Source organism: Nelumbo lutea, chromosome 8 (assembly GCF_056320005.1).
Source record: "Nelumbo lutea isolate HS-2025 chromosome 8, American lotus-T2T, whole genome shotgun sequence".
In the NCBI taxonomy this organism is placed as follows: Eukaryota; Viridiplantae; Streptophyta; class Magnoliopsida; order Proteales; family Nelumbonaceae; genus Nelumbo; species Nelumbo lutea.
Window position 1 is genome coordinate 34,278,862 of NC_142691.1, and position 22,482 is coordinate 34,301,343.

Here is a 22,482-nt window from a genome sequence, read left to right on the forward strand (position 1 = left end):
AAGAGAATTACAAGGGATGAGTTGATTGCAAGCTATAGGGAGGGTGTCGTAGAGATAGAAGGGAGTGAGTAGTTGGTGGGGTCAATTTCGGTCAAACAAATGGCAGGTGACGCACAGCAGGCGCAGTTGCTTGTCAGGTTGGAGAAGACAATAGGTGAACCATTCATTGAGTCAAACAGGGAAAATCAGATGATAGAACAAAGAACCTGGTTGCAGTCAGGCAGATTCAGGTTCAAATTTCAAATGAACCACAAAGAAGTTCTGGCCTAGTAAGGAAGAATTAAAGGCATTAACAGGGGAATGAATGTCTGTTGGATTTGGGGATCCCAGGTGGTTCAAGAAGAGATGAACAAGCCAAGTGAAAAACCCAAAACTTTAAACACAAGAGGCGGCCCAAGGGTTCAAACAGTAACCGGGAAGAGGAGCATGATGTCAGGGGAAAGGGGAGGTCAAAAGTCAAATGCTTTGTTTGGCCCACAATCCTCCAGCTGTTAGGCCTCCAGGGAAGGCCTGGTTCACAAGTCGAACCAATACTTTGGCCAGGCCCTCGGTAGAACCAGGAAAGTTCAAAGAACTCTTGGGAGAAGTTTGGAAGGGACCCAGGGGTGATCAAGATTTATGAAGGGAGAAATTTCCAGTTGAAGCAACAGGGGGTCCAAGAAGGGTTGATTACAAGAAAAGGGAAAGGATTGGTGGTGGAGGAAGAGGACTCACCAACGGATGAAGAACCGGTGGAGGTTGGCATTTTGGGCTCTCCAAGGTTCAGAAAAAGCCCTAGCAGACCCCAGGAAGTGTGTCTTACAATGTGAGTTGTGACGACTTACAGGAGGAAGACATCTCCACTACAATTTGTGGAACTGTTAATGCAAGGGAGGGTGGAGAAGGTAAAGGAGCATAAGAGCTCCCAGGAGCTTCCTATTGTTGAGTCTGAGGAGTCGATGATGTATGGCTCCCGAGACAGCTTCGCTGAAGGAGGGGAGATTATGGAGGATGGGTCTAAGAAGGAGGAATGGACATCGTGGCAACGGCCTAAAACAATGTTCGAAGGTGAGTTAGTTTCAAACTAGGTGCTTTCCAAGAACTTGAAATTTGGGGAATTCCTTGGTGTCTCAATGATAGGTTTTGAGAAGCAGATGAGAGAGATTGAACATAGGATATTGCAGGGAAGGGACAAAGTGAATGCCAAAACTAAGAAGAGTAGTCATTTGAAGGTCGGGAAGTTTTAGTTGTCTCAGGGAATCTTGTCAGGTGGTAATGGCCTCTTTCTTCTATATGTTGCAATGAAGATTATCATGGAATGTGCATGGCTTGTGCTCAGGTCTAAGAAGGGTAATCATTTTTTCAGTAATCAAAATGCAAAGGCCAGATGTCATCCTAATTTAGGAAACAAAACTGAATAGGGTGGAGGTTACAGTGGTTAGAAGTGTTTGAGGGGATGGAAAGTGCGGGTGGAGATGTTTAAATGATTCTGGGACAGCAAGGGGGATACTGGTGATTTGGAACTCCAACACTGTCAAGGGGATTATCACTGGGGTCTATGGTCCCTATGAAGAATCCAAAAGGCGAGTGTTTTGGGAGGAGCTGGGCAGGACCCAGAGTAAGGGTAATCTCTCCTGGTGTAGAGGTGGAGATTTCAATATTATTAGGTTTCCACAGGGGAAGAAAGGGGCTTTGAGGAGCTCTATGGGAATGAGAACTTTTGGGGAGTTTGTTAACAGGCATGGTACCTTTGACTAGAGCTAAGTTTACTTGGACTAATAATCAGGGTGACCCTACCCTAGTTTAGCTTTAATCGGTTCTTAGTGTCAACTGAGTGGGAGGAAAGTTTCCCTAACCTATATCAGGAAGCTCTGCCTAGACAAATGTCTGATCACAGACCTATTTTGTTATGGGCAGGGGGGTATGAGGAGAAAGCCAAGCCCTTTTTGGTTTGAGCATCTATGGTTCCAGGAGGCTGGGTTTAAAGCTTTGTTGGAGTGGTGGTTGCCTTTTGAGGTAGAAGGCTCAGGATCTCACATTTTAGCCAAGAAACTACATTTACTGAAAGAAAAAAATCTTAGAATGGAAGAACAATTGTTTCAAGGCGGTGGAAGTAAAGAAAAGAGAGATATTAAACACCATTGAAGAGCTAGACACGAAAGAGGAGCATGTGAATCTCTCTGAAAAGAAGAAGGTAGCCAAGATTGAGGATAAGTCATGTTTTGATAAGGTAGCTTATCAGGAAGAAGTCAAATGGAGGCGACAAGTTAAAATTTCTTGGTTGAAGGTAGGAAACAAAAATACAAAATAGTTCCACGTAGTAGCAAATTTCCGAAGGGAAAATGCATTGAAGAAGTTTCTGGTGGGGGAAAGGGTCATCGAAGATGAAGATTCCATTAAGAAGGAGGTGGTGAAGTTTTATAAAAAGTTATTCAAGGAAGTTTGACAAGTGCATCCTGGTCTAGATGGGAGTTTATTGGATGCTATTTCCAGTAGGCAGAGAGATGAATTAGAGAAACCCTTCTAGGAGGAGATTTGGGAGGTTATCTTGAGTCTGGAAGGGGAGAAGACCCCTGGACATGATGGTTTTACTATGCTGTTCTTCAAAAAATGTTGGGATTTTCTGAAGCCAGATGTAATGAAGCCCTGAGTGATTTCCATGACAGAGCTTCCTTGGAATGTAGTCTAAATACCCTCATATAACATTGATTCCGAAAGTATAAAATCCTACCCATATCTCTGATTACAGACCCGTAAGTTTGGTGGGATATTTTTATAAAATGCTGGCAAAAACACTTGCTAACAGATTGAAGAAGGTACTTCCTGATATCATCACAGGTTCACAGGGGGCCTTCCTGCCGGGAAGGTTGTTGTTAGAATGTGTCATAGTTGCCAATGAACTGGTGGATTCGAAATTAAGGATTGGGAGGAAAGAGCTGGTCTGTGAGATTGATCTGGAAAAGGCTTATGACCATGTAAACTAGAGGTTTCTTGACTCAGTGTTGCAGAAGATGAATTTTGTGCAGAAGTGGAGGAATTGGATCAGAGTGTGCATGTCTACTGCTAAATTCTCTATTCTTGTAAATGGGTCATCCTCTGGATATTTTAAAAGGTCGAGGGGTCTCCAGCAGGGAGACCCACTCTCTCTCTGTTATTTATATGCATGGTGGGGGCCCTTGCTAGAATGACTAGAAGATCTTTGGCTGAAGGATAAATTGAAGGCTTTCGAGTGGCAGATGGAGGGACAGTGGTTCCCTTGCTGTATGCGGATGACACTATTTTTTGTTCAGGCTGAGGAGCAGTTGAACAATCTTCGGATGATTCCGCTCTAGTTTTAAATGATTTCAGCATTACAGGTTAATTTCCAAAAGAGTGAAATCTTTCCCGTTGGGGAGGTCAATGACATCCAGGAACTTGCTTCAGAACTTATGTATAAAGTCGGAAAGCTTCCATTCAGTTTTCTGGGCTTTCTAGTTGGGGCAAAATGCTCCTCCAAGTTCATTTGGGACCAAGTTGTGGAAAGACTGGAGAAGAGGCTGGGAGGCTCAAAGTCTAGGTATCTTTCCAAGGTAGCCAAGATTACCCTGTTAAAAATCTCATTAGCAAACCTGCCTATTCATTTTTTATCACTGTTTCCAATCCCAACCCATGTGGCAGAAAGGCTGGAGAAAATAGAAAGGGGTTTCCTTTGGTGTGGAAAGGAAGGTGAGCAGAGAATTCATCAGGTTAAGTGGGAAACTATTTGCAAACCAGTAACCTAAGGAAGCCTAGGTGTGAGAAGCTTCAGACAAGTTAACACTGCTCTATTAGGGAGGTGGCTTTGGCTTTCCAATTCTCAGCCCTAAAGCTTGTGGAGAAATTTGGTACAAGAAACAGTGTTGGGACCCAGGGCCTACTCCCTCTTCTGTTGGTTGTTTGGTCTGAAAAGGGATTGAGAAGGTTTTTCCTATTTTCATTCAAGTGGTGAGGCTGAAAGTAGGGGATGGTAGAAGGATAATGTAGAGAAGATGGGCCGAATGGCCCATAGACTGTCATTTCATGTTATGTTATGTTTCTCTCTGTTGTGGGCCTTATTCTGGGCCCATACTCTGTAATATTCTGTTTTTTGTATTTTCCTGCTCACTCAAGGGCCTCTCTGTAATTTGTCAAAGATTAACTTATTAATAAGATGATTAGAGTGTTAGAGAGTGGTTATGTTCGAACCTCTTACTCTCTAACACTCATTGCCGCCATCTCTCTCTTCTCTTCCTCTCTTGTTTTTTCATTTTCTGGTTTGCATCTAATCTCAAACAGTTCCATACATCAAGTGGGCTGTTTTTCAACTTGGTATCAGAGCGGGCCATTGCTTGGCTTGTCCCTCATGTGGTTCTAGTTCAGCCAACTACATGAGGAGGTTCTAGGGCTGAAAGTTTACAGTCATCCGCCTGGTTCTTGGAGGTCATTGGAGGGTGCCCAAGTTTCTATACACTTGGAGAAGGGTTCGGTGACCAGGAAGAATCAGAGAGCAAGTTGTTTGGCCTGATTTGAAATCAGAGAAAAGGACTTTCGAAGTTATCTCAGAGAACAAGTGTTCGGCCTGGTTTATAGTTCAAACCAGAGACTCTCTTGCTGTAAGTCTTTTCTCAGTCCTTTGCTGAATTATTTTTTATTGTTTGGGAGGACTATTAAAGCATTCAAAGCCCACATACATTCGGCCCACTGTTGCTGGACTGTTTTTTCTGGGTTGTTTTGGAAGTGCTATTCGGCTGATTATTGGACTGCCGAGCTGCTGAAACTGATCTAAAACTAAGTGGCACTAGTCTCATCTTCATCCCAGCCTCTTCTTGGACCTATACTGAACACCTTGAAGTGGTTTCTTCTAGTTAACAGTAGGCTGTTAACTACTGCACACTGAGTGTTCGACGAAAGGTCTCTTAAGGACTGTGGCCCTGTTTTCTTCTCTTTGGGACAACGGCTGTTGAGAACCTGAAATACCTTGTGATTGGAGGTTTGTTGGGTGTCCTTTAAAGGGTGAAACAGTAAAGAAAAAACTACCACCGAATTGGACTGTCACAGTTATCAAGTCTGAACTGATTCTGTGAGCTAGTTGTTGTTGCCTATTCAGCTCAAACTAAACTCATCAAGACCCCAGTACCTTGAGAAACCTATTAAAAATCCTAATTGGAGCCTTTACATGATGGATTTCTCAAGCCTTGAAAACAAAAATGCTGCTGAATATGGACAGATTTTGGGAACCCCAACTGATTCTATGCTGGCTGTAACTACAGTTAAGCTTGATGGGACCAACTACTTGGCTTGGTCACAATCAGTGAAAATCCACATTTGTAGCAAAGGAAAATGGGGTTTTATTTCTGGGAGCAAGAAAGCTCCTCCAGAGGATGATCCATCTTATGAGAGATGGGTACAAGAAAACTACACAGTGATTGGGTGGCTTGTGAACTCAATGCAGCCACAGATTAGTCAGCATTATCTGTGGATGAACTCGGCTAAAGAAATCTGGGATAGTGTTGCAGAAACTTACTCCCAGAAGTTGAATGTTGCCAGAGCTTACAAACTGAGAAGTGATGTGAAGAATCTAAGACAGGGGGAGAAGTCACTTGCAGCATACTTCTCAGCCCTAAAATCTATATGGCAAGAGATTGATTTGATAGAGGCCGTGACATGGGATACCCCTAAGGATGCTGAAACATATAGGAAATTGGTTGAAAGGAATAGGGTCTTTGAGTTCTTGACAGGGCTGAATTCTAAATATGACATTACAAAGCAAAGCATCTTGTCCAAGGAAGATGTTTCATTGTCTCAAGCATATGCTTTGGTCAGCAGTGAAGAAAGCAGGAGGCAAGTGCAGGTTCAAGGGGTCAGTATCAATGATCATTTTGCAAATATGGGAATCAAACCCAAAGGGGTTACAGGAGCCCCCAGTGGCACAGGAAAGAAGGAGGTGGTGTGTGAATATTGCAAGAAGCCGAAACACACTAAGGACAAGTGCTGGAAATTGCATCCCAGTCTTGTCCCTATCCGATTCCAAAAGAAGAATGACAGTAGAAAGACAGGAAGTGCACATACAGCCACAAGTACAGATACAGAGTTTGAGTCTGCAAGTGCGCAATTGGAAGCCATGAAAGCTGATTATGAGAAGTTTGGAAGGATGATCAGCCAGCTTGAAGGTGTAACTTCATTATCCAACCCTTCTGGAAGTCCAGCCACCTCTGCATTTGCTCACTCAGGTATAAGGGCTTCTGCTAACCATGCATCTACCTCAGGTAATCCCAAGACCCCTTGGATCATTGACTCAGGTGCTTCTGATCACATGACCAACCTTTCCACTTTGTTTGTGTCATATGATTTGCTTCCTGGTCGTGACAAAATCACCTTAGCTGATGGTTCTCTTGCCCCCATTTCTGGCAAGGGAACTGTCAAGCCTACAGGCTCTTTACTTTTATCTTCCACTCTTCATGTACCTAAGTTAAATACCAACTTGTTATCTGTAAGTAGCTTGACCAAGTCATTGAATTGTTGTGTAACCTTTTTCCCTTCTCACTGTGTGTTTCAGGACCTGAAGTCTCGGAAGGTGATTGGGAGTGGCCATGAAGCGAATGGAATATACTTGCTCGACACCCCTGGCCAATGCTTTGATCATCCCAAGAATGCTGCTTTTGGTTCTACTTCTTCAGAGTCAGTCAGTCAAATTATGTTGAGTCATTGTCGGTTGGGTCATTTACCTTTTTCTGCTTTAAGTCATTTGCTTCCCAAACTGTTTAAGGGAGTCAGTGTGTCCAGTCTCAATTGTGAGTCATGTCAGTTGTCAAAGCATTGTAGAAAAAATTACCCTGTGAGCAATAAAAGATCCTCTTTTCTTTTTCATATTGTACACTCTGATGTGTGGGGGCCTTACCACTTATCCTCTATGGGGGGCTACAAATACTTTATCCTGTTCATTGATGACTTTTCTAGATTCACTTGGATATACTTAATGAAATCCCGAGACGAAGTCCCGAGACTTGTGAGGCAATTTCATGAGCTTGTTTTGACTCAATTTGGTACCAGAATTAAGGTTTTCAGATCTGACAATGCAAAAGAGTATTTTGAGAAGAGCTTATCCTTGTATCTCTTTGACATGGGGGTTATTCACCAAAGCTCCTGTGTTAGAACCCCTGAACAAAATGGAGTTGCTGAGAGAAAAAATAGACATATTGTTGAAGTTGCAAGGAGCCTTTTATTTGCCTCACATGTTCCCACAAGATTTTGGGGTGATGCTGTACTTACTGCTACCTATCTCATAAACCGTATGCCATCCAGGGTTTTAGGGTTTAAATCCCCCTTCAGTCTTCTTCATCCAGATAAGGATCTCTTCCCAATTCCTCTTCGTGTGTTTGGTTGTACCTGTTATGTTCACATTCCAAGTGTGCAGAGACACAAGTTTGAACCAAAAGCCCACAAATGCATCTTCCTCGGTTACTCTCCCACACAAAAGGGTTATTGTTGTTTTGATCCAAAGACTGGCACCAGACATGTCTCTATGGACGTTACATTTGATGAACTTTCTCCTTTTTATGGTTCCTCTCAGGAAGGACATTGTCAACAGGGGGAGAGTCTGTCACAAGTTTTTGCTCTTCCCCTTCCTGTCCCAGTTCAGTCTCTTGACAAATCTGTATCCTCACAAAATGAATCAAAGGAGGATCAGCCACTTCATTCCTCTTGTCCTAGTGCTCCTATTTCTTTACCTCCTCGTCCTACCCATAATCCCAAAGTGTATCAAAGGCAGAGATCCAGGAATGAGCAAGTGGTTTCCCTTACAACAGATGAGGCTCATACCCTCCCAATCACAGATGAGATAACAGGTATTGCTTCAGCTCCCTTGGAATCCCCCTTCCCAGATCTTGATGTCCCCATTGCTGTTAAGAAAGGAAAGCGGAAGTGTACTGCACACTGCATTTCCAAACACCTTTCTTATGACCTACTTTCCCCTTCATATTGTGCCTACCTCTCTTCAGTTGCTTCTAACCCCATTCCTAGGTCTGTATCAGAAGCTCTTGGGATTCCAGAATGGAGAGATGCCATGCAGGCTGAAATGGATGCTCTACATGAAAATGGTACTTGGGAGGTGGTGGATTTGCCTGAAGGGAAGGATCCAGTTGGATGCAAGTGGGTTTTTACCATTAAATACAGGGTAGATGGGACTATTGAGAGGTACAAGGCCAGACTTGTTGCAAAGGGCTACACACAGACATATGGGATTGACTATCTGGAGACTTTTGCCCCTGTTGCTAAGATGACATCTGTGAGGGTTCTTTTATCTCTGGCAGCTCACTTTGATTGGCCTCTCTATCAGTTAGATGTAAAGAATGCATTTCTGAATGGTGACTTACATGAGGAGGTCTACATGTGTCTTCCTCCAGGAATGTATGGGAAAGATATGCAAGGAAAGGTATGTAAACTGAAGAAATCTCTTTATGGCCTCAAACAATCTCCTAGAGCCTGGTTTGAGAGATTTAGAACTGCACTTGTTAAATTCGGCTATGTTCAGACACAGTCAGATCATACTCTTTTTGTAAAGAAAAGTGGGTCTCTAGCAGTGTATCTCATTGTGTATGTTGATGACATTATAGTGACTGGTGATGATGCCTCTGGCATTCTGGGCCTTAAGTCTTTCCTCCGTACAGAATTTGAGATTAAGGATCTGGGGGAGTTGAGATATTTCCTTGGCATAGAAGTTGCCAGATCCAGGGATGGGATTCTTATTTCTCAGAGGAAATATGTCCTTGATTTGTTGTTTGAAACTGGAAAATTGGGTGCAAGACCAGCTGCAACTCCTATTGATATGAGTCACAAACTTTCAGCGTCGGATGGAACTTTGTTGGAAGACAAAGGGGTCTTTCAGAGACTTCTTGGGAAGCTTTTGTACATGTGCATGACTAGGCCAGATATCGCGTATGCTGTCAGTTGCATTAGCCAGTTCATGCATGCTCCTAGAGATACCCATATGGCAGCAGCAGAACGGATTTTGTGCTATCTGAAAGGCTCTCCAGGAAAAGGAATTCTATTTGCCAAACATGGTCATCTGAAACTTGAAGCCTATACTGATGTTGATTGGGCTGGAAATATTGATGATAGAATATCTACTTCAGGGTATTGCAGTCTAGTGGCTGGTAATGTTGTCTCTTGGAGGAGTAAGAAACAAACAATTGTGGCTCGATCCTCCGCAGAAGCAGAATATAGAGCCATGGCACATGGAGTCTCGGAATTATTGTGGCTAAGGTCCTTAATGGAAGAACTTGGGGTAGATCATGACAAACCCATGATGTTGTACTGTGATAATCAGGCTGCCATCAACATTGCTCACAACCCGGTACAACATGATAGAACCAAACATATTGAGGTTGATAGACACTTTATTCGTGAAAGAGTCTCCTCCGGTGAAGTGTGTCTTCCATTCATTACTTCTGAAGGACAACTGGCAGATTTTCTCACCAAGGGAATTTCCAAGGCAAGGCTTCAACATGACACTGGCAAGCTGGGCATGATTAACATCTATGCTCAGCTTGAGGGGGAGTGTAGAGAAGATGGGCCGAATGGCCCATAGACTGTCATTTCATGTTATGTTATGTTTCTCTCTGTTGTGGGCCTTATTCGGGGCCCATACTCTGTAATATTCTGTTTTTTGTATTTTCCTGCTCACTCAAGGGCCTCTCTGTAATTTGTCAAAGATTAACTTATTAATAAGATGATTAGAGTGTTAGAGAGTGGTTATGTTCGAACCTCTTACTCTCTAACACTCATTGCCGCCAGCTCTCTCTTCTCTTCCTCTCTTGTTTGTTCATTTTCTGGTTTGCATCTAATCTCAAACAGTTCCATACATCAAGTGGGCTGTTTTTCAACTGATAAGATTCTGGCAAGACCCTTGGTGTAACAACTCTGCCTTAATGGAGGTCTTCCCTTCATTGTTTCTCATGGCTGAGGATAGGGATGTGATGGTGGCAGATGATTTGGTGTCCTAAATTCAGAAGATAACTCAATGATTGGGAGATTTCAGACCTGCTAGCACTGTGCCAGCTACATCAGATTCAACATCCACACCCAAATCAGCAAGATTCAATAGAGGTGTCCTTCCTGGTTTGGACTGCACTCATGGCAAATGCCTCTCAAAGTATCACCTTTTCATTCATAGTAAGGCTGCTCATAAACTTTTCAGTCATTTCTATTCCCTGCTGAGTGTCAGCTGGTGTTTGCTGAGTTCTCTTCCTGATTTTCTATTTTCCTGGAAGTTACTGGGCTTAAAGTGGTAGGGGCAAAGTGCTTTAGAGTGCTATTTCTCATGTGGCGTGTTGGGTTCTATGGACAGAAAGAAATGGGAGGATTTTTTAAGGAAAGTTCTGCTCTTTAGATGATGCGGTGGTTTGGGCTATGGCTACTCTGCATTCTTGGCTGTCTACCAAGGATTCCTTCAAACGCATCCCACATCATCACTATTTTGATTATGGCATACCCTGTTTATTTAATATCAGAGTCTGCTTGTCTCTTGTATTTAGTCTTGAGAGCCTAGTTTTTTGGGTGGCTTCTCTGTATAGTTGCTGGCTGTACATGGAGCATACCGGACAGATATATGTTTTTTTGTTCTTTACAGTATAATTTCAATACAATATCTTAACTCTTTCTCAGAAAAATAAATGTTTCACTCAATGTTAATTCCTGCTGTAGAGAGATCTGCTCAAAATCTAGCTTTGTGGAAGAGAAATCATATCTCCATGGGGGGTAACTTCAATCAAAGTTGCATTGGCTAACCTTCCTGTTTATTATTTGTCCACTCAAAATAGCAGGAAAGTTGGAGAAGATGATGAGGGACTTCCTATGGGAACCAGGAGATGAAAAGAACGATCTTTTGGTGAAATGGGAGCAGGTGTGTAGAACAAAGGACAAAAGGGGGCTGGTATAGGGAACTTGGTCCGGGTTCCCGAAAAATATAGCTCTCCTAGGAAAATGACTTTGGATATTTCCCTTAGAACAAGAAAGGCTCTGGCACAAGGTGATTAAAGTATACATGGGCGGTCGAAATATGGTTGGGATGCAAAAGTGGCCCCTAATGCATCTTCGACATCTCCCTGGGAAATGGGAACAAAGTCATCTTGGGAAGCCCTTTGGCTGGGAGAACAACCTTTAAAGACCCAATTCCCCTTACTATTTGCCTTATCAAACTATAAATCTGAACCCATTTCCAAATTTGTGATCTTCAACAACTCTGGGCTGAACTGGGACTTTGGCTTTAGAAGGGGTCTTACGGAGATGCAAAAGTGGCCCCTAATGCATCTTTGACATCTCCCTGGGAAATGGGAACAAGGTCATCTTGGGAAGCCCTTTGGCTGGGAGAACAACCTTTAAGGACCCAATTCCCCTTACTATTTGCCTTATCAAACTATAAATCTGAACCCATTTCCAAATTTGTGATCTTCAACAACTCTGGGCTGAACTGGGACTTTGGCTTTAGAAGGGGTCTCACGGAGATGCAAAAGTGGCCCCTAATGCATCTTCGACATCTCCCTGGGAAATGGGAACAAAGTCATCTTGGGAAGCCCTTTGGCTGGGAGAACAACCTTTAAAGACCCAATTCCCCTTACTATTTGCCTTATCAAACTATAAATCTGAACCCATTTCCAAATTTGTGATCTTCAACAACTCGGGGCTGAACTGGGACTTTGGCTTTAGAAGGGGTCTTACGGAGATGGAATGTGAGTCTCTAATACACTCCTATTGGCCAAGCTGGATTCAATTTTCCTGGACCAAAGAACAAAGGACACAAGGGTTTGGGCAATTTCTACCAATGGCATCTTCACATGTGCTTCCTTTTTCAATAACCTAATTCAGCCTACCACCTAGGGTTTAAACCCCCCGTTAAAAAAGTTTGGAGCAAGCCAATCCCACCAGAAATTCAGGCCTTTTGTCAGGAGTTTTTCTTGGGAAGTTAAATACCTGTGTCTTTCTGCAGAAAAGAAGGTCAAACAAATGGCTTTTCCCTCGCATTTGTTGCCTTTGCAAAGCTAGTGGAGAAAGTATTTCCCACTTGTTTATTCACTATGCTCTTGTGTTTTATGTTTGGGAGCAGTTTTGTTCTCTTTTTGGTAGCAGATGGACTCCTCCCTAGGTCATGGTGAGTCTCTTTGATCCAAACTTCCTGAGACAGTTGAAGAAGAGAGGAAGTATTCTGTGGAAAGCAATGAGATCAGCCTTGATTGGACTATTTGGGAAGAAAGGAACAGGAAATTTTTCAATGAAAAGAGTAAGCCTGTGTCAGAGATCATAGAAACCATTAAGATAAAAGTTGCAAATTGGGTAAAAAAACCCTTGGAAAGTTTCAATAACATATTGAGATCACGGAAGGAAGAGATCCATTGACAGAAGAATTACTGTCTCTGCTTCAAGAGCTGAAATTTGCAAAGAAGTTTGGTTTTCAGTTGCTAGATGTGAAAGGGGACTCTCTGGTGGTTATTTCCTGGACAAAATATCACAGCCAAAATCCTTGGGTTTACAGGCACAGAATTAGGGAAATTGAAAGCTTAACAAGGGAATTAAATGTACTTGTAAAAGGGTGAGAAGAAATACAAATGGCATAGCAGATGCTTTACCTAAACAAGGGGCAAATAGGCAGCAATTATTTGGGGCTAAATTGTTAGACTGGCTTTGGGGGATGCAGTTCTAGTTGTTTTTTATTATTTCTATGGATGTGGATTAACTTACCCACAGATTACAGATTTGTAACATCAAGTTTGATAAAATGCTTAATAAAATTTAACTTTTCTGATCAAAAATGTTGATTCCTGCTATATAACTCTTTCCCATATTAACCTTTAGATTTGAGATTCGCTCAAAACAATTTATAGTTGTGGGTTCCTAACTCAAGCACCTTCCTCATCTTCCCACAAAAGATTATGATATCATCCACAAACTATAGATGGATGACTTTAGTTTTCTCCCTGCCCACCCCACAACCCCGAACTGGCCCTAGTCTATAGGCTCTAGTTCTCATTCTACCAAGCATATCAGCCACCAAAGCTAACAAGAAGGAAATGAAGAGTTGCCTTGCCTTAGACCTCACTTAGTAGGGAAGAAGTCTATACCTTTTCCATTCACCAAGACCAAGAAATGACAAGACTATAAACAACCTCTAATCTTTTTTTTTTTTTTTGTAGATCAATAAAGAAAAAAAATTATTCAGAAAATAGCAAAATACAAGGTTTGGTTGACAGGGAGTCACCCCACTAACAAATTATAGATAATCAAAAAGCAAAACAACAGAGATTGACATCAAAATTAAACATTCAAAGTGTTCTAGAATTTGTAAGGTAATTTTATTCAAACCAAGATCACATACAGGCTGAATTCAAAGTGTTCCAGAATTCAGTTGCACGATTCTTTTTTTTTTTTTTGATAGATAGTTGCAAAATTCTCTTTATTAAGGCCTTCAAATTCTGGCAAAACTAACACCCAGAAAACAATCCTTGAACTGATTACAGCCCCCAAATCTTTGTTGCTTCTCATTTTATCCTCAAATATTCTCTTATTTCTTTCCTTCCAAACCTCCCAGCACACAACTCCAGATTATTTTTGCTTTGGAGTTCCCATGCACCTTTGGCCAGGAGTTCCCATTTCTTTTAGTCCTTTCATGTGCATTTACATGTACACTGTGCCTTGATAACTTATTAAAAGTTCTTCATAATTGGTAATGCAAAGTCTCTCGCCTCTATGGATAATATAAAGTACCAAATAAACTCAAATTTTGTGCAATCCTGAAAGAATTTCTCCACCACAGAATTTTCTTACATTGATCTCAAAACCCCCTAGAAAGAAGTGGAAATTTATCTCCCTTCAAAATCCTCATGTTTTCCCACTTAATGGGAAAAAAAGATCTTGGAAATCAAACCATACAGCGTGTCTACAAACAATTTAAAGGGGATAGAGTTCAATGTCGTTTTCACAGTTGAGTAAGTGTGCAAAGGAAACATAGACAAATAAAAGCATCTTGCGCCCTTAATTTCCGGTCCAAAACCAGGAACCGTTAAGACTCCGTTTGTTTCTTAATAAAATAGACATAAGTTTTTCCAGAGTGCAATGTTTTAGCTATTATCTTCACTCCTTTATAGCAAAAATGTCATTTTCCAACTCTCCTATATGTATTGATACAAATGCCATGCAGAAGAACATTTTCATCGTAAAAGAGATGAAAATATCACATAAATATTTCAGCCTGAAAAACCTCAAACCCATTTTACGGAGAAACAAACGCAATCTAAATAATTACAAAAACAAGACGAAACAATTCAAGAATCTTTTCCACACAGCAGTAAATACAAAGCAAGAACCCTAAAACTGCACCACAGACGCCGCAAATTGAAACTCTGAAAGGTAAACAAGCGACTCAAATAACGGAGAAATTAAAAAAAAAAAAAAGCAACAATATACCGGAACCCGAATCACTGCCAGAAGATGAAGACGACGAGCTGCTAGAACCAAAGACGGCTGAAATAAATTTCCCGGCGCCATTTACGATCATACGGGTGGCAGGAGAAATGAGTCCCGTTAGCCAATTAGGGTTTTCTGTAGGTGGAGAAGGAGAATTTGGCCGAGCATAAGGAGACGCTGCGCCTGCAACTCGCCTGCCACGTAAGATTTTCCCTCCCGATCTGGCCTCCACCGCCCGGCGAGGTCGAAAAATTGTAGCCATGCGAGAGAACGAGAGAGAGAAAGAGAGAGAGAGACCGTAATATGTATGAGAGAGGAAGAGAGTACGGGAACAGACGGAAAAATGTTGGGTGATCAATTGTCTGATAAATCACGGTTCTGTCCTTATTCGTGAGTAGGAAATGACACGTGTGAATAGAACATTGGGAACAAGTGGCCGATTTTAATTGGCAAATTCACTTATGGCAGGATCTCAACACAAAATTCAATATAGATCACGGACGACGCATGTAATTCACGGCCCACGCTAAGCCGAGTCCGGATTTCCTTGCAGTTGCAGGCTTGCACTCGCCTTAGTTTGCAGCATAAAAGACATGGTATGAATACCGAAAAAAAAAAAAACATGATACCGGAAATGCTACGGCTGCGCCCGCTGCGGTGTATAAGTAAAAGTAGTAGAGTTAGAATTTAGAAAGTGTGATTATGGATGTAAATATTTACATCACTTTTTATCGAAATTGTATTGCCCGGGGTGTAAAGAGATCGAATTCGAGTCGGGTAATATTTGAATTTGAATCCGATTAAAAAATTGATATCCAAATTCGATTTGATTTTAATTTAACTAATTAATTATTTTAGGTAATTAATAAATATATAAAATAAGTATTTTATTTATATAAAGTATATAAATTATTTATACAATTTAATTATTATATATAAATTATATAAAATATTTACAAATTTTATATATTATATATAAGAATTAAATAATTGGTAGAGTTCAGATATTTATCAAATCAAATAAGATCATATCCGAATTCGAATCTGATTAGCTATTCGGTATGAATAGGATATCCGAATTCGATAAGTTAGATATTTGAATTTTTCAAATTTGATTTGATTGTCGAATCTCAAATTCAAAATCGGATTTTTGAATACCATTGACACCCCTACCAGCAAACAGCCTTTATGGGCTTGCAATGGGAATATCTCCCATGAAAAAGTACATAGGTATAAAGGTATTCCCAATGCAAGATTATAAAGGTTGTTCAAACAATGTTTGAGCGGGCCTTGTACTGACTAGAGCCAATTTTGTAAAACTTGATGTGAGTAAGGTTTTATGTTGATTTTTTATGTTCATCTATACTCCATCCAGACACCAACAAATATGGACCAGAGTCAAATGCAGCCTTATAACCAAACAACTAGTATCATAAAGTGACCCCAAAAAAATCACAATTTAACGAATTGTGAATTTCTCTTCACAAAATGGGTTTCTACATCCACCTCATAACACTACTAGTATGCATTGGGAACATCTATCCATGCATTAGGAACATCCCCTCCTTTTCTCTCTAATGTACTTACTCATGAGATTTTGTTGCTTGATTAATGAATTTACCTTTGGGCTTTAAAAAAAAGCATACAAGAATGGAGATGTTCCCAATACACATTGCAAGTGTTGCGAGGTGGATGTTGAAGGAAGGTTAGGATCCATCGTATGGATGGCCAAACCATACTAGATGATTGGCGAAATTTCAAAAATTTTCTTAACCTTATGGGAATTGAATTCTCTGATTTTCGAAAAATTGCATTTTTCTAAGATCGATCTTGCACTAAAATCGGATCATATTTGAAACCAAATAGTATATGTATATCTGATAAGGATTCCACAAATGTAGTTCCCAAGGTAGTAGTTCAAGGCCAAATCAGTCCCTAAAACTCGCTTCCACTAAAGATGGCATAGCTTGAAATGAAGTTGGTTCAGCAATGCAGTTTTCAACAAAATTGTAATTCAACAGCTTGGGTCGAACTGGGGAGGTGAGCATGAATTTACTTTATATTTTTCTTGCAAAAATCAGAGAAATAAGTGATCAAGATCAGTCCTAAGAGCTGAGATCGAACTAAGTTTCTTGGGCGACAAGAGGAGAAGAGAAAAAGCTGAATTGTAGAGTATTCTGGAGTAGTTCGATCTCATCTTCTTTTATCCTTTCTGGAGCAGTCCATATCTTTATTTGGATATGGACTCTATCGACAGATAAGTCATATCCTCTTAAGAGAATGGGTACTCCATACCCATATCCAAACCCAGATTCACCCATGTCAAGTTGTCATGTGACATCTTAATTAATCATATTGATTATGGGCTTTGCGCCCATTAGATGTATGGTTCATGACCCAAAAGTGTTGCTTGGCCAATTTATGTTTGATTTGTATGTCGTGGGACCCTACAATGACCTCACATAAGAACACATGGGTTCGACCTAGCCTTTATGAAAAGGCCTGGCCAAATTCAATGCTAAATGCAATGAACCCCTAAGCTCATCACTATAGGCTCAAAATGGGCCCAACATTTATAGTTAAATGATCATTGAATCCAACCATCTTATAAAGACACAAGGATAATAAATTTAAGTAAAATGTAGCTCATTAGGTAATCAGCCCTTAATGGTCTCTTACACTTAACCTCTCAGCCCATAATGATCAAACACTACCCGACAAAGGATGACATCTCCCCTGACCGTAAGGTGTAGTGTTACACTTTCTACTCAAATGGATCTCGGGAATTAAAACCTTTCTACAAACACTTTTCTTTAAACACATTATATATCATATAAATATATTTTACAAAAACCAAATCTCAAACATTGTTGGAATCCACTGCCAACAGTTTAGGTTTCCATCAGAGAGTGTGTAGTCATGATCATTTACTTTATCCGACAAAGGGGCTGATCTTATCACTATGATCACCCACTTAAGTGAATCCTCATATTGCCCCAACATACCCATGTTTTGACCCACAAAGGATTTCACTTATTAGCATATAAAAAACTGTCTGATCTAACACCTGGTGCAATACCATAATCAAGTCTAGGGGTTATGTGCAACTTTCTAGTTTTGCCCATCAATCTCCAAGGTCCAAAGCATAACTGAAAAATGGTTTGGGTTCAGTGCTTCAACCAAGCACACACTACATGTGCTTTGGGTCTAACCCTAGTAGCTGAGACAAGTTGCTCCAATTTCTTTGGCAATACATTAGTGTCAGCCTTGGCAGGATAAACTCCCCAAGTCTATCCAACGATTAAGAACATTTTAAACTAATACGAGTCTCACAAGTGTCCAGTTTGAGGGGTAAAATCAAAGAAACATACCAACGAAAACATGAAACAATAATGTACTTTTATTCATTTACAATAAATGTATCTGTACATCAGTCTGATTGGAGCTAAGGGCATACACTATCTAACAACTCCCACTTGCACTTAAGTCAAATTGGGTACAAACCTCAATCTTATATTGTCCACGTGTTTCTCAAACACTTTCTATGTTAGTGACTTAGTCAATGAGTCTGCCACATTCTTTGCTAATGCTACATTCTAAATCTAGATGTCCCTTCTACCAACAATCTCCATGGTATTAGGTTACCTTTTAGTTGTCTGAAACCATCTTAATCCATTGTATATCATAATAGTGAATGTATTGATCCATGTCATTTCATATTTTAAGTTGTCCTAATGGATGAAACAGTGCCAAAAAAAGATGGGTGCTGGTTCAGATTGGTTGTTCTCTCTAATCAACGATGGTTATTCCCTCCAATCAACAAGAAAACTTCTAGACCATCTTCGTAAGCCAGATCATCTTCAATAGCTACTATATTGTTTCCTTCCTCTATGATGAAGAAAAGAAGAGGGCTTTGTACGGTAAGTGGGAGCAATGAGATGGCTTCGAGGACAAGGGTGTGATACAAGAAGTCAATGAAGACGAGCTTGAACTCATCGTGATGAAGGAAGACAGAGATGGTTTGAGCATTCAGATGGTATTAAATATTGATGGTGTTGAGGATGGCATTAACCATGGGGACAACGAAGTGGAGCTCGTACATGGTTGGGACATTCGGAGATATGATAGAGACCACATCTCCTCTCTTGATGTCGAGTGAAGTGAGTTACAAACACCAGCAATGAGACCAAGTGTAGGAGATAGACAACATAGTGGAAAGCAAAGTATAAAAATGATAATAAGTGTAAAATTGTTCAAATAATTATCTAAAGGGTAGTTTGGAGATTTAAAACTCTTATAACAGTGAAATGAGAATCTTTTTCAATGATAATTGGTGGAATGCTAATGGAGGGGGTCTTTGTTTAACAACCAAAGTTCAAGGGGGTCTTTATAGAAAAAAAATATAGGGGGTTTTGTCACTGACCCCATAGTATAGGGGGTCCTTGTAATTTACCCTTCCTTTTTTGCTTCTAATTTTGTGATTCCTCCCAATAAGGCGACCTAATTCATTGCTTACACAATCAAGCATGACTCAAATGTTTTTCTACAAACAATAGGGCTTTTAAAAGGCCTTCGGGTTGGGTTCCTCATCATGACACAATGCACATTGAGACTAATGAGAATGGTTTTCTAACTTTCTTGATTTTATTTTCTATAGTCTTTATTAATTTATTTTACATGTTAGATTCACTCAAAATAGATGTTAAATGAAGTTCAATTCACTATCATAACCAAGACCCCTATTTGTAACAATAGCTTACCACTTCTTGGCATAAAGGTTCAGTTAAATGCTCTTCACCCATAAACACACTCATGGTTTTCTAATTACATTTTTCTCTTATGTTGTACTAGTAAGTGTGCACATGACAATTCTAGACGATAATAATGATAGTAATAATGTATTCAAATTTTCTATAAATATGTTTTTTTTTTGGTTTTTTATTATTAATCAGATATAGATTGCAAAATCCAACTTTGATTACATAAACACCTAATCCAAATATGTGATAGTCGATCGAGTTATGAAGTTTCAAATATCATTACCATGCCTATTTGCTTGGTTAGATTCTTCTTTTTTGTAACGTTTTATATTTTTAATATATTTTTTTGTTCATTTATAAAAAAAAATGTAATGTTTAAATAGAGGGGAATTGGGTGAAAAGTAATAGTTCAATTTACAACTTAAACCTCACAATTAAATAGGGATTAAATTCAAAAATGTGTATTTTAGTCAAAGATATGTTCAAAATTTTCTACATTTCTTTTGTATTTTTGTGTGTAAAAATAAATCTAATATATCACACACTTACTTTTGTTTAATATGATAATTATATACATTTACTTGAATTTTTTTGCAAAATTTATGTACTTCTTTTTTGTGTTTCTATATTTTATTATTTATTTATGACATTAAATGTTAACACATTTGATCCAAAAGTTGAACTATTGATCTTTGGCAACCAATAAAATAATTTTGTTATTAGTCAGTTCTAAATTATGTATTTCATTTTCATTATTGATAACAATAATTTTCGTTCATTATACTTTTTTAATTGATTAATAAAAATATCATAAATCTGTCTATTTTTTTCTACATTTTTATAAATTTTAATATTTATTTCTATTTTAAAAATTTTATAACCTAACTATGACTTCATAGGTTGAATTGTTTAGCCACCACTTGGATAAAGAATGGTTTTGTTTTCTAATCAGTTTTAAAATATTAGTATTTGTGTACATGCTTTGCACGTGACAAATTTTGTCATGATGATATTAGTATAATATATTTTTTTGCAAATTTTTTATATTTTCACATCTATAAAAATTATTCTTATTTATCATTTTTGTTATGGTTCATTAATATAAAGATATGTCCAAATAAAATTCTTGCAACGATAATGAGAATTAATAAATTTTTTATTATTCTTATTTATTATGGTTCATTAATAAAATTAATAAAACTACTAACTTTTATCAAATACTTTCATCAAAATTTTATTTGAATTCTCATTACCTTTGTAATAAATAACTTTTATATGATAAATCCAATTTCAACTCCTTTAACCACTAAAAATATCACTTACTCATGTAGATATCTTGTCAGCTAGTGATGTAGGCTTTGAGGTAACATAAATGAAAAATTAACCCACCATATGGTGGGAATAAAGAAGAGAAAACCATATGCTACTTTAATAGTCAAGAACTGAACCAATGAAAATAGGATAAAAATATTAAAAAAACAAGAAAATAGTTTAAAAAATAAATTGCTCATCCATTTGTAAGTTGGAAATCTCCTCATGGTGGTTAATGTGGCCTAACATTGGCTATTGAAAACATAAGATGTACTTTTAGTTTTTTTTTAATTTAAATAAATGAAAGGGTAAATTACTAAAACCTCCCGTAAAATTTTTATCATTGCTGAACCCCCTAAAGTTTGGTAAATGCAATCACCTCCCATGAACTTTTTGACACAATTGCAAATAGACCCTCTATTAGAATCTTCTAACAAAAAGCCCAAAAATGTCCAAAATACCCATGTAGTTATTTTTTACCAAAATGTTTATTTTCCAATTTTTTCTTCAAATCAATCACTACCCCAATTCCTTCTAATCACTTTTTCGGAGTTGATGTATTTTCCAAATTTCCCTTCATATCAATTGCTCAAAGGTAAAATTGCAATTTTAAACTCTTTGTTTTTGCTTTTCTTAACATTTATATTGTTTTTTTCTGTATAAACCAGCCACAATAATAATTACATGGGTATTTTGGATATTTTCATGCTTCTTGTTAGAGGATTTTACAAAGGGGGTCTACTTGCAACTATGTTAATAAGTTTAGGAGAGGTGATTGCAATTACAAAACTTTAGGTGAGGTTTGGGCATGATAAAAAACTTCAGGGGAGGTTTTAGTAATTACCATAGTTTGTTTTCTAATTATTGAACAAAAAGAGGGATTTTTGTGTATTTTCCCTAACAATCATTAAATGAGAATGTTAAATAACATTTTCGCCATTGATTTGTTTTACAATTATGAACAAAAAGAATGGAATTTTGTGTCTTTTTTATAATAAGAATTAAATGATAAAGAACGATCATTGAGTCATTTAATGATAAACATTAAATGAGAAAACAAAATTGACATATTTATAATTGCTCCTTCTCTAATTCAAACCTTAGAGATGGGGTAATTTAATCTAGTGAAAATTTCAGAAGCCAACCACATCTATTCGTACCTTTATAAATAGTATAGATAGATATGGATTTATATTGTTAAGAATACTAATTAGTAGCATTTATTAGTAAAAATAACTTAAATATAGGATTTAATAAGAGAACATGTGAGTTAATACTTTAAGTATAAGACTTAATGAGAGGGGATTGAATGAGGGGGAAAGTAATAATTGAAGTTATATTTTCAACCATTACAATTAGAGATGAACTAAATACACAAATATGAGCATTTAATAGTCATTAAAATTGGCATTAAAAGTTGTATTCAAAATAACTTTTATAACTTTGTCAAACAATGAAATAGAGGTTAATTTTAGTCCAAAAAAACTTTCACTCTTCATCCAAAATTGTATATATAGTATATATTTTTTGAATCATTTTTTAATCATGGAACAAATGATTTCCTTTTCTATAAATGCCTTGAATCTAACCCCCACCTTCCTCTCTATAAACCTGTATTTGGCTGCCATTTTTGCAACTTCAATATAATGTAAAGGCATCCATCTTGTCTTCTACTTGTCCAAGGTCTTTGCAACCAAGGTTGTGTTTGGTTGCAATGCAATTTTATTTGCACTAGTACTAGTGCATGGGAGTGCAAATGTAGAAAATGCAAATTCTATTCAATTTCGTTTTGGATTTTACTTTATTTTGTTTCATGTCTTAATTTACTACATTTGTACTACAACCAAGCAAAATAAGTTAGAATTTGAAACAAAAATAGGTCAGAATTTACTTTTAAATCATTTGCATTGCCATGGTTTTGCATCAATGCAAATTTATTCGCATTGCAACCAAACACAGCCCAAGGTTCAAATATCAATAC

General features: G+C 38.4%; 1 protein-coding gene across 1 annotated transcript in view; it reads right to left on the bottom strand.

Annotated features, from left to right (window-relative positions):
• Positions 1–14,789, bottom strand: part of LOC148843774 (flocculation protein) — an 86,644-nt gene extending 71,855 nt beyond the window's left edge. The window contains exon 1 of the mRNA XM_088957595.1: positions 14,431–14,789. Coding sequence (XP_088813721.1) covers positions 14,431–14,692 — 262 coding nt within the window. The 5' untranslated portion in view covers positions 14,693–14,789. The remainder of the gene's footprint in view (positions 1–14,430) is intronic.
• Positions 14,790–22,482: the final 7,693 nt, after the last annotated feature.